Source organism: Colobus angolensis, unplaced genomic scaffold, assembly GCF_000951035.1.
Source record: "Colobus angolensis palliatus isolate OR3802 unplaced genomic scaffold, Cang.pa_1.0 Scaffold329, whole genome shotgun sequence".
NCBI lineage: Eukaryota > Metazoa > Chordata > Mammalia > Primates > Cercopithecidae > Colobus > Colobus angolensis.
Window position 1 is genome coordinate 1,103,598 of NW_012116588.1, and position 12,864 is coordinate 1,116,461.

General features: G+C 45.0%; 1 protein-coding gene and 1 pseudogene across 6 annotated transcripts; one reads left to right on the forward strand and one right to left on the reverse strand.

Annotated features, from left to right (window-relative positions):
* Positions 1–4,691: 4,691 nt before the first annotated feature.
* LOC105518764 lies at positions 4,692–5,612 on the reverse strand (annotated as a pseudogene). The gene has a single exon (XR_001002878.1). The product of XR_001002878.1 is annotated as a protein JTB pseudogene (transcript).
* Positions 5,613–9,178: 3,566 nt separating this feature from the next.
* On the forward strand, positions 9,179–11,254 carry CCL4 (chemokine (C-C motif) ligand 4). Of its 5 annotated transcripts, none has more exons than XM_011951889.1 (3): positions 9,179–9,611; positions 10,157–10,271; positions 10,676–11,254. In XM_011951889.1, the coding sequence occupies exons 1-3, from the start codon at positions 9,536–9,538 to the stop codon at positions 10,677–10,679; spliced, it is 195 nt and encodes a 64-aa protein (XP_011807279.1). In that variant the 5' UTR covers positions 9,179–9,535; the 3' UTR covers positions 10,680–11,254. The 5 variants fall into 5 exon arrangements, with proteins under 5 accessions (XP_011807279.1, XP_011807275.1, XP_011807277.1 ...); XM_011951885.1 differs by having other exon boundaries at positions 10,686–11,254; XM_011951887.1 differs by having other exon boundaries at positions 10,716–11,254.
* Positions 11,255–12,864: the final 1,610 nt, after the last annotated feature.

The window sequence follows — 12,864 nt, forward strand, 5'->3', positions numbered from 1 at the left end:
TTCTTTCTTTTTCTTTCTTTCTTTCTTTCTTTCTTTCTTTCTTTCTTTCTTTCTTTCTTTTTCTCTCTCTCTCTCTTTCTTTCTTCCTTTCTTTTCTTATCATTCTGTAGCCCAGGCTGGAGTGTACTGGCCCAATCTTGGCTCACTACGACCTTTGGCCTCCCAGGCTCAAGCAATTCTTGTGCCTCAACCTTCCTAGTAGCTGTGATTACAGGCATATGCCACCAAGCCCTGCTAATTTTTTGTATTTTTCGTGGAGACGGGATTTCACCATGTTGGCCAGGCTGGTCTTGAACTCCTGGCCTCAAGTGATCTGTCTGCTAGGGTCCCCCGAAGTGTTGGGATTGATTACAGGCATGAGCCACCACGCCTGGCCTAGTTTTGTCTCTTTTTAATCTCTCCCACCATACAGCATCCAATATAATTTTGTTAAAGCTCAAATTAGTCTCAGTTTCTCTCCTTTTAACGTCTTGCAAACATTCTGCATTGTTTCTGGCATGAAATGGAAGCTTCTCTGTAACCTGATTCCTGTCTACCTCTTTGGCCTCGTGGCTTGCCATGCTGAGACTTCCTGAAAACCAAGACTCAGTCTATTTGCACTACCTGTGGTTCCTTATTTGTGCAGTTCTCTTCCCTGATTTTAATGAAGGAGGTATTGACTTGGTAAAGCACAATTTCCCCTTCTTATAAACCACAGGGCAGAGTGTAACACTACAAAAGTGTAACACTACAAATCCCATGACAGCTGCAGGGATTAATATTTAGAACAATTAAGGAAAAACACTATATCATTCCCCAATTTTTTTTTCTTTTTCTTTTTTTTAAACGGAGTCTCGCTGTGTTGCCCAGGCTGCAGTGCAGTGGCGCAATCTTGGTTCACTGCAACCTCCAATCCCACCTACGCCTCTCCCCAGGTTCAAGTGATTCTCCCACCTCAGCCTCCTGAGTAGCGGGGGTTACAGGCATGCACCACCATGCCTGGCTAATTTTTGTATTTTTAGTAGAGATGGAGTTTCACCATGTTGACCAGGCTGGTCTTGAACTCCTGACCTCAAGTGATCTGCCTGCCTCGGCCTCTCAAAGTGCTGGGATTATAGGCATGAGCCATCAACCCTGTCCTGTAATTCCTCAAATTTTCTAAGGAAAACAGGAAATCCATGGATCTTGCTGTTCAAAGGCATGCAAAATGCAAAATGGAAAAGACATTTTACATTAGAATAACAGAAACTTTGGCTGTTATGCTTTTAACATAAATTTATGATACAGCACACTTCCCTTTTCTGGTTTATTCATGCTCTAGAGTCAGACTTCTTGGCTTCAGCTTCAAATCTGTTGTGTGTCAGCTGTGTGTTTTGCCATAGGTTACATACCTCTCTGTGCTTCAGTTTCCTCGTGTTTAAAAGGGGATAGTTACAGCACTTACCTCAGAGGGCCACTGTGAGGATTGAATGCATTAATATCTATGAAAGGCAGAGAACATTACCGGTTCATAGTAAGTGCTGTGTTAAGTGCTATCTACTATTATTACTATTACCGTTTTATTATTATTGAACTATTTCAATATGTCCATTTTACATCAAAAACAAGTGCAGGTCTCTTGTTCTTTGCCTGTATACCTCTATCTCTCTCTTTGCCTGGCTAATCTCAGTTCAACCTGTAATAAAGAAAAGTTAGAGCCATGTAAATGGACTGATGTGAATAGTAGAGTGATTAAATACTTTTGGTGTATCTATGCAATAAAATATGCATATATTCATGCCATTTTTGAGTAATATTTAAGTTTGTAATGACACAGAAGAAGATTAAGTAACAATAAGATATACTACTTCATGAAAGAATATTAAGTACCAATAATAAAATATAAAACTAGGTACAGAATGATAGGGCAATTTTAATTTTCTTACATATGCCTCCCTATATTTTCTGAATTTTGTACAATGACCATGTATATTTTCTATAAAAGAAAACCAAACTAATATAATTTTTTTTTTTTTTTGAGACAGTGTCTTGCTCTGTCACCCAGGCTGGAGTGCAGTGGTGTGATCTCGGCTCAACTGCAATCTCCACCTTCCAAGTTCAAGAGATTCTCATGCCTCAGCTTCCTGAGTAGCTGGGACTACATGTGTATGCCACCACGCCAAACTAAGTTTTTGTATTTTTAGTAGAGACGGGCTTTCACTATGTTGGCCAGGCTGTTCTCAAACTCCTGACCTCATATGATCCACCCACCTCAGCCTCCCAAAGTGCTGGGGTTATAGGCATGAGCCACCATGCCTGGCCTATAAATGTTTTTTTCAGAAAAAAAATTCAGGTCTCACTTTTTTTGGAAGTTTTCCTTAACACTTTACTACCACCATCTAAAGTACATATCCTCACCTTCGGACACAATGCCTATCACACAGTAGGTACTCAATAAAGCTTTACTGAATTGTGGTCATCTCTTGCTGGAGTATTCCCTATGACCTGCATGGAAAGAGGCCAGAAACAATTTAAAGGAAGATGCTTCATAAGGAATACTGAAAGTTTTCTTGACCTCATGGATGCTGGTGAGGCTTTACCCCTCTCTCAGGAATTTAACATCTCCTGAAGTTCCTGACCTCTACCTTTCACAACTAAGAGCAGGCTGTGGCAGGCGACCAAGGTCCATTTCCACGGTAAGAAGAGCGAGGCCGGCCAGCTCCGTAGTCAGAGTGTGGCAGTCACTGATGAGCTGCTCCAACCAGCTCATTGTCCTACGAATTTCATCCTAAAGAATTCTGCACTCTGGATAATTGTGTACTTGTTTCTTCAATTCACAATTCAGCTTCTGCTCCCATTTCCTCCAAAGAGACTTGGACACCATATTGGCAAAATCACAGGATTTGCCTCTTGGTTTATTATCTTGGCAAATGACCCTATGTTCCAGGCTTTCCAGTCTCCACATTTGCTCTCCAGGGGTTCTGTAGTTCTACCCATCCCACCTCCTAGAGGCTACCTCTTGACCCCAGCACCCAGTGGTCTCCTCAGCACTCTAGGAGAGGCCAGCATGTCCAGACTGTCTGAGTGTTATGATCAGAGATTGCCTCTATGTGTAATCTCAGAGGGTCATACCTGTAGAGCGACTCTGCTCATCTCTGAACTGGGAGTTGAAGACCCTGGGTCTTGACATGCATCCTGTGTGACCTTGATCAGGTCTTTTCACTTCTCTAGGTTTTGCTTTCCTAATCTGTACAGTGGCAAAACAGATTGGGATCAGGTAAAACTACAGGCCATGGATATGCTGAGGAAAATGAAAAAATAGCAGGACATTTTCAAGGTCACGTTACTGCTATGGCTGCTGGGCCTGCCTGCAGACTGGGAAGTTGAGGATAACACGACAAAACAAATGTAAAAATGCCCAGAATGGAATTAAGAATATAGCGGTGGTCGAGAATGTGGAGGGGGCAACCTCTAAGTGACCACAAATGAGGGGGAAAGAAGGGCTTCCCTGCTCAGGGGTGAGGGGGTGGCCCTCTGAATGGAGCTCCCTGGAACCATGGATGACCCTTGCTGTCACTTCTTGCAACCCTGAGCTACAAAGAATTGAGTCCAAGAATAGCATCCATTATGATAAAACTGCTGGATGTGTGGGTTGAGCGTGGGGGAGAAGGGGAAGTACCACAATATCAGGGCTGAGGAATCACCTTTTGGGTGGAGTGTCAGAACACCCAGTTCACTCATACTCAGCTTACTCATTTGGCTATATAGGGGTTCACGTCTTGAGTCCATATTACTCATTGCATCCCCTCCATGGAGATAAGCATAACACAGTTTCCGCATCAAGGAGCTCACTTTCCAGTTGGGGAGGCAACCACAAAAATAGATCAATATGTGATAGGTGGTAAGAAGAAAGTAGTTCAAGAGAATGTAGGAGCACAGGGAAGGACACAGGATTTACTTGGGAAAGAGGTCAGGGAAGTTTCTCTAGAGAACATGAGTATCGTTTTTGTCATGTATTCGAGAGTCATTTGTTATCATCGTTTATTGGCTCCCCTTGACTTTCCAGTCTCCACATTTGCCTTCCAGGAGTTCCAAATGGCACCAGTGCCTAAATCTTGGGATGGGGGGAGTTAATCTTGGGGTGGCTAAACAAAATGATACAAGTCCTTTTTACTCTCAGTGTGGACTTCCACTGGGTGCAGACACAGTATTGTTGTTAGGATCTTCACGAAGACCCCTCAAAACCTTTTACCTCCATGAGCCAAAGATCGGATCAAGGCTAGGAAACAAAAGTCAACAGACAAACTCATTGTATGGCTCAGTGATGACTAATCACCCATTTTATCAATCATTATTCTCCTGAAACCCAGAACAGGCATCCTCCTAACCCCTCCACCCTGCTCATTCAGACAGCTGCTCTGGAGGGGATTCAGACTTAACTTGGAGCTACTCATCTACAGCTGATGGACAGCCTTCTCCATCCTTCAGGCTTCCTGACACTGTGTTTCTTCCTCTGACATGACACTTAGCTTATTCTACCTCGTGGGATAGTTATTTCTGTCACTGTCAATGCCATCTCTAGACACAGAACTCTTCGAAGGCAGGGATGGGGCTTCGTTCAGCTCTGTCTGCCCTGACAAACAGCAGATGGTTAGTACATTGGGTTGAATAAAAATGTCATAGATAACGAAGTCTGTGTGAATCCAGAGAACATGAGACACATTCTGCTTCTCTTTTTTTTTTGTTATGTATCTATGATTTTATTTCTCCTTTGGGGACAGGGTTGAGGGGAAATAAGTTTTGAGTGATAAATAAACGTTTTAACTGAAATTGTATCCCAGAAGTCTGAAATAAGTAGTAGAAGAGAGGGAAAACAAGGGAGAAGTAGTGGGGAAGACTTGGTAGATTGGGGCCTTAAGTAGCCACCTCCTTTCCCTCTCTGCCCCCATGACTTCTTGCTCCAAGTTACAGAAGGGAAGGAAACCATTTTACTGTTTTTATTCTGCTTATTAATGATCTGAAAGAAGACGACGGGGAAAAGGGGATTCCACCACAAGCCTCCAAAGAACCAAGAGTGCAAATCAGTCCATTTCACTTTCACTGTCTGAGATTGGGTCTCTAAGACCCAGGATAAAAGGGTGAAATGTAGCTATATGGACTCAGTTTGCTTCCGGACCTTTTCCAGAGCCTTTCTGTCCAGTTGTCGCTGACGAATGATGACAAGACAAGCGAAGATCAGGGCCACAAACACAACAGCCCCTTCGAACTTCCAAAATAAGTGTTGTTCCATCAAAGCTGAGCGGCAGCTTTTGAACTCAATTTTCTTAGATGAGCTGCATGTGATTTTCTCTACATACCCTGTGGGACCACACTCAGGGGTAGTTTTAGCCTGGAAATTAGAGCATGGAGAGCACTCTGCTGTTACCACAAACTCTTCCACCAGCCAGCATGGCAAATTTGAGGTGCTCGCTGACAGCTTCTCCTCCTGCACGGGAGCCTCTGCTTGACAGAGCTTTAAGGTGAAAGCACAGAGTAACCAGCAGAGGTGGCGGCCCTGGGGGAGGCCATGCCTCCTGGAGCCCGCAGGCATGGAGCGCTAAGTGTCGCACCTGTCGGAACAGAGGGACCTATTCCGTAGGCCTCGTGCAGCCCTCCCAGAGGTTCCAGGTCAGGGCAGGGAAGGCCGAAGTTGCCTATCGGAGCAGAGGATCCTTCGGGACGTCCCCGTTGCCACAGCGAGAAAAATCGATTACGCGTTTGCGGGCTAGGAAGGCGAGCGCCTTCTGCGGGGTCCACAGAGCGCTGGAGGAAGGGCCGGCGGGGGCGCACGGCCCTAGCGCCCGCTCACCTCCGCTCCCGCCCCCGACGCAGCCATCTAGCCCTGTGGATGATCCTCGGGCGCTGGCCCGAGCTGGGGGCCCGGTGTTCCCGGGCGCGTTCCGTCGTAGCCCGCTGGGGCTTGTAGTCTTCAGCGGTGGCGCCTCGCCTGCTGGGAATTAGCTCGGCCTGCTTCTCTTAAAGTAAGGCCCTTGATGCATGAAGATGAACCTGCACCGACTAGGAAAAGTCAGGAGAGGTACCAACACATGTGCTACCAGGGAACACGGAACATTGCAGCTGGGGGCAAGGGTCTTGGAGAAGATCAGAACATTTAAAGCAAGAGCTGTTCAAAGAAAAGTGGGAGAGAACAGAGGAGAGATGTGCAGCTTGTGTGTGCGGGTGGGGGAGTGAGGGAGAATGCTGAGGTAGGATGACCTTGTGCTTTATGTAATGACCCTGAAGGACCCCAGGATGCTGCTCCTACCCCTCCTAGGCTTCCAGATGCTGTAGGTCCCTTTTTTTCTTAATTTGTATTTTAGGTTCAGGGGTGCATGTGCAGGATTGTTATATAGGTAAATTATGTGTTGTGGGGGTTTGGTGTACAGATTATTTTATCACCCCAGGTAATAAGCCTAGTACTCAATAGGTGTTTTTTTTTTTTTAATCTTCGCCCTCCTTCCACCTTTCACCCTTAAGTAGGCCCTGGTGCCTGCTATTCCCTTCTTTGTGTCCATGTGTATTCAATGTTTAGCTTCCACTTGTAAGTGAGAACATGCAGTATTTGGTTTTCTGTTACTGTGTTAGTTTGCTTAGAATAATGGTCTTCAGCTCCGTCCATGTTGCTGCAAAGGGCATGATCTCGTTCTTTTTTTTTTTTTTTTTATATATATCATTTTCTTTATCCAGTCTATCATCAATGGGCATTTATGTTGATTCCATGTCTTTGCTATTGTGAATAGTGTTGCAATTAACATACATGTGCACATGTCTTTATGGTAGAATGATTTATATTCCTTTGGGTATATACTGAAAAATGGGATTACTGGGTTGAATGGTAGTTCTGTTTTAAGTTCTTTGAGAAATTGCCAAAGTGCTTCCCACAATGGCTGAACTAATTTACATTCCCACCAGCAGTGTATAACTGTTCCTTTTCTCCACAACCTCATCAACATCTGTTATTTTTTGGCTTTTTAAAAATAGCCATCCTGACTGGTTTGAGATGGTATCTCATTGTGGTTTTGATTTGCATTTCTCTAATGTTTAGTGGTGTCGAGCATTTTTTGTGTTCCTTGGCTGCGTCTATGTCTTCTTTTGAAATGTGTCTGTTTATGTTCAATGCCCACTTTTTAATGGAGTTGTTTGGTTTTTGCATCTACATTTGTTTAAATTCCCTATAGATTCTGGATATTAGACCTTTGTCAGACACATAGTTTGTAAATATTTTTTTCCCATTCTGTAGGTTATCTCTTTACTCTGCAGATAGTTTCTTTTGCTGTGCAGAAACTCTTTAGTTTAATTAGATCCCATTTGTTAGTTTTTGGCTTTGTTGCGATTTGTTTTTGGCATCTTCATCATGAAATCTCTGCCAGATCCTATGCCCAGAATGGTATTGTCTAGGTTATCTTACAGGTTGTCATATTTTTATAGTTTTAGGTTTTGCATTTAAGTCTTTAATCCATTGTGAGTTGATTTTTATACATGGTGTAAGGAAGGGGTCCAGTTTCAATCTTTTGCATACGGCTAGCAAGTTATCCCAGTACCATTTATTGAATGGGAAGTCCTTTCCTCCTTGCTTGTTTATGTTAACTTTGTCAAAGATCGGATGGTTGCAGGTATGTAGCATTATTTCTGAGCTCTCTATTTTGTTCTATTGGTCTATGTGTCTGTTTTTGTACCAGTACCATGCTGTTTTGGTTACTGTAGCCCTGTAGTATAGTTTGAAGTCATGGCTCCCTCTTTTTACTCTTCTGTTTTCTTTTTCAGAGAATAGCAGGTAACAATGTGGGGTTAGGGGTGAGCAGGTGAGTTAGAGTAGTAGAGCTAAACGTAGATAGAGATATTGATCCAGTTATCTTAATTCCCTTCAATTGTCCAACTTTGCACACTCCTGTATGCAGGGCCTTTGTAAGCTTCACCTTCTGTACAGATGTTCAGCAACTGTCAAACCAGTCAGGGCTTAACATGAGCACAGACATTCCCCATGGACTGGCTGGGACACACCCACATCTTTAGATTACACATTTTGTCTGTAACACAGATAAACCTATTACTAGGTATACAATTCTGTTTTGTTTTGTTTTGCTTTGCTTTGTTTTTGAGACAGGGTCTCATTCTGTCATCCAAGCTGGAATGCAGTGGCACAATCACCACTTACTGCAGCCTGGACTTTCTTGGGCTCAGGTGATCCTCCCACCTCAGCCTCCTGAGCAGCTGGGAGTACAGGTGTGTATCACCACTCCACTCCCAGCCAAATTTTTTTTTTTTTTTGTATTTTTTTTGTAGAGACAGGGTTTCACCATGTTGCCCAGGCTGGTCTCGAATTTCTGGGCTCAAGCAATCCACTTGCCTTGACCTCCTAAAGTGCTGGGATTACAGGTGTGAGGCCCTACACCCAGCTCAATCCTGTTTTTATACTAGAAGAACATTCTCTGTCTAGGTCTCAAACTCGATTCTTACTGGTTTATATGTCCTGTTCTTTTGTTGGTCCAAGAAAATATCCTGAAATCTTTATTTCTTCTCTGTTCCCTCCTTGTTCTAGGACAGACTAGCTCTATCCCTTTCCTGAATTAAGTCTGAATACAATCGGTCTTTGAGTGTGGAATAGCTCCTAGCAGTCTATCAGTCAACGGTTTCTCTTTGTGATCACACTCTATGTTTATTCTGGAGACTACAGCATGGAAAGAAAGTGGACTTTGGAGTCAGATGAATCTTGATTCAAATCTTGGCAGTGCCATTCATCAGCTCTGTGGCACTGAGCGCATCAGTGGACCACTCTCGAATCCTCAATTGTCTTATCTGTAAAATGAGATTACACACCCCTGCTCAGGGTTATGGTAGGATTAGATATAATATGTGTAAGACAGCTTTCCCAGTGCTGATACAAGGTAATTGTCCAATAAGAAGTTACAAATGTTCCTGAGTCACCCTCCTGGGTTCCTCTGCACATCCAATGCTGGACTCTTCATGCCCAAGGAAACATACGGGGCACAAAAGTCAGTGGCACACAGCTCAGCAGAAGTAGGCACAGGAAGGGGATGGGGGAGTCCTGGCTCCCCCTTTGTCCTGGGGGCCAGGCTTGTGGCCAGCCTGGAAAGACTGACATGAACCCTCCAGCATCTGGGGGTGCCAACCACCAAGAGCAGCACAGTTCTTGTCTACAAGCCACTTGTAGCAGGTGTGAACATTTCATCTTTCCTCTGGGGGTTGCAGCTCTCTCCCCAGTCTCGGTCGCTGCCTTTGGTTGTACCACTTCCTTTTTTATTCTCCCTTGAACCTCCCTCATCTTTGCTCTATGATGACATTGCCCTGGGCAAGAGAAGCTGAGAGGAACTCCTCACTCAGCTAGCTTCAGGAGCCATGACATCATCTCTACCATGGAAATTCCACTCACTTTCCTGAGCCCCCACATTTGTCCCAGGCCTCACAGTCCTTATAAAGAGAGATTCCCAACCCAGTATCAGCACAGGACACAGCTGGGTTCCGAAGCTTCTGAGTTCTGTAGCCTCACCTCTGAGGAAACCTCTCTTCCACCAACACCATGAAGCTCTGTGTGACTGTCCTGTCTCTCCTCGTGCTAGTAGCTGCCTTCTGCTCTCCAGCACTCTCAGCACCAAGTAAGTCTACTTTCACAGCTGCTATTACCAGAGCCAAGGTGTAGGCAGAGTCTTTTATTCTAGCTGTGGGATCTGGGGATGGGACAAAAGGCAGCTAAGAAGATTGCCACGAAGTCTGCTGCTAAATGTAGAGTCTAGTAGATATTCAATAACATTCAAGTTCTTACTTTCTCAAGAATTAGCAATCAGCAGAGGAAAAGGATGGGCTGGAAGTCAGACTGTTGAATTGGCTCTGCCTCTAATTACTTGTTCAAGCAAGCCCTGTCCCTCTCTGTGCCTTGGTTTTCCCATCTGTCACATGAAGGGGGTGCGATGTGTTCTGAGACTAAATCCAGTTCCACCCTTCTAGATTTCTTTCTTGTTCTTCTCTGAAGATCCACTATTCAGAATAAGAGTCCTGCTCAGGTTAGGTGGGAATGGATACAAGGGACCTTCTTTGGGGTTCTGGTAGCTCCACAAGGATGCTCAATGAAGACGCAAAATTAGAAGCCAAAATAAACAGCTCCTATGTGCAGTGTTGATCTCACCCTGGCCTTTCCTTTCAGTGGGCTCAGACCCTCCCACCGCCTGCTGCTTTTCTTACACCGTGAGGAAGCTTTCTCGCAACTTTGTGGTAGATTACTACGAGACCAGCAGCCTCTGCTCCCAGCCAGCTGTGGTGTGAGTATCGACCCCTGGGCTGCTCTGGGAGGCAAGGGTGAGGGCTGGATTTTAAAAGGGGACCTGTTTTGGGGAGGGGGTGATTGAGCAGTGGGGTGTAAGCTCTCAGGGCTGAAGGCTTCCCTGACAGCAGTGAGGACGCAGGTCATGAACTCACTTTTCAAGTGCCGAAGGCGGCTGAGTGGGAGCCAAGACAGAAGGGGGTTCCTGGGGAGGAAGTTATCCAGAGGACAGGAAAGCAGGGGAAGTTGGACAGGTCACATGAGATAGGGACCGATTTCTCAAACTGTGCTAGAACGACATGTGGAAGAGTCACTGCCAGGCTGGCAAGGAATGGGGAGATCTATTCATATTGATTGCAATGTCCATTTGTTCCTAATCTGGGCAACCCCTGGGGCCCACAGCTAAATCTAGTGGGTGGAAGTTCAGGGAGTCTGGTTCCAGTGCTGCCCAGGAAGGATCCCATGCACCAGAGCTGCCTACATGGACCATGATCAGGCAAAGGAAGATGGTGACCACAGGCAAGGGATAAAACCAGATGACCTCAAAGGTGTCATGGGATTCTCATCTGTCTGCTCCTTGTTCTACAGATTCCAGACCAAAAGAGGCAAGCAAGTCTGCGCTGACCCCAGTGAGACCTGGGTCCAGGAGTACGTGTATGACCTGGAACTGAACTGAGCTGCTCAGAGACAGGAAGTCTTCAGGGAAGGTCACCTGAGCCTGGATGCTTCTCCACGAGACGCATCTTCTCCACACTCAGGACTCCTCTCTGCAGTTCCTGTCCCTTCTCTTAATTTAATGTTTTTATGTGCTGTGTTATTGTATTAGGTGTTATTTCCATTATTTATATTTGTTTAGCCAAAGGATAAGTGTCCCCTGTGGGGATGGTCCACCGTCACTGTTTCTCCGCTGCTGCAAATACGTGGATAACACCGTTAATTCCATGTGTTTTCATAATAAAACTTCAAAATAAAATGCAGACAGTTTCTTTGTGATTTTAATTTGATTTGGGGGTAAAAGGAATTGCCTGGTACTATCGGAGGGGCAAACTACAGTTTCCAAAAGGAGTAAGAATGAGCAATTGCTGAGTCCTTAATATGAGCTCTGGGCTGAGCACTCTTCATACATGCTCTCACTGTGTGCTTTCAATGAGGCGTTTCACACCCTTATGAAGTAGCGACTGTTGTCCCCAGTTTCACAGTTAAGGAAACAGAGGCACAGAGAGGTGAAGTGACTTGTTGAGGCTCGTAGGTCTGCTTGGGGAGTGTCATGAAAGAATGCCCCAAAAAAGGAGCTTATCATTTCAACATCTTGAGGGGAAGTTGTAAACAGGGGAAGCAGCACAGCAAAGGGGGAAGAAGAGGGAGAAAAGTGTCTTCATCGTCTTATTACCAACATAACATTGGGAAAGTCATCTTGCCTTATTAGACCTCAGTGTTCACACCTGTGAAATGGGGATAATATTAAACACTTCGAAGGGCTGTTACAAGGTGATGTGTAAAGCACCCATCATAGGACCAGACACCTGGAAGTTTCTCTCCTTCCCTCTCTGAGCTTCAGCCTTTTCATTTAAAATGGACCTAGCAGTTATCAGGGTCATCATGAGGATTAGATTAGTTAGTTGAAAGATCAGCACTCTAAAACCCAAGCTACTGTGAAGTGTTGTCATGAGGACAGTAGGATGGAGGTCTGGTTTTGTTTGGAAGTATTGCAGGAGTAACCTAAAGCCACTTCTACTTAATTATCCTTCAATCAGAACTGCCTATTCCATGGGTCAGAGACAACACGGCTCCGAAACAGAATTACATGCACAATAAAGCCTGATCCTCAGGACACAGACTCGTAGTCTACTAAAGCTAAAAGGAAACTTTAGACCATCTGGTCCAACCCTCTCATTTTATGGAAACTGAGGGCCAAGGCCTGGGAAGTAACTTGCCACATGCCACTCAGCGAGTGCATAGCAGAACAGGACCTTGGCCAGTGCCAGCTCCCATGCTCAGGCCCTTTCCTGCACTCCTTTCCTAGTGACACACCTCTGTGGTCCTCAAAAGGGAGACTGGTTGAGTAAGGACAAAGCAGAGACTACCTTGAAAATCATTTGAGTGTTCTTAGTTCTATGCAAAAGCAGAACTGGGGCCCTGTACTTCTCTGGGGAAAACAGACACAATTCCCTTTCTGTCCTGCCCTTAGTCACCCCCGTCATTCCAGAGTCCCAGTGGAAGCCTCCGTCAGATTCTGCTGGGACTGAGAGAAGGAGGTTAGAAGGCAGAGCTCATCCAAAACAGGTGTGAGAAGAGGCTAGCAGCAAAGAATGTGCCTGGCCGTAGTTTCTGTTTTCATTTGCCTAGATCTGAGCTGTCTAATATGTTAGCCACTGGCAAAGTGGCTACTTACATTTGCATTACATTTAATTAAAATGAAATAAAATTTAAAATTCAGTTTCTGAGTCGCACTAGTCACATTTCAAATAGTCAGTAGCCCCACGTGGCTAGTTCCCATGTTGGACAGCATGGATTATGGACTTTCTGTCCTTCATCACAGAAAGTTCCGCTGGAGAGCACTCTCCTAGAATGTTCTCAGAGCCTAAAGAAAG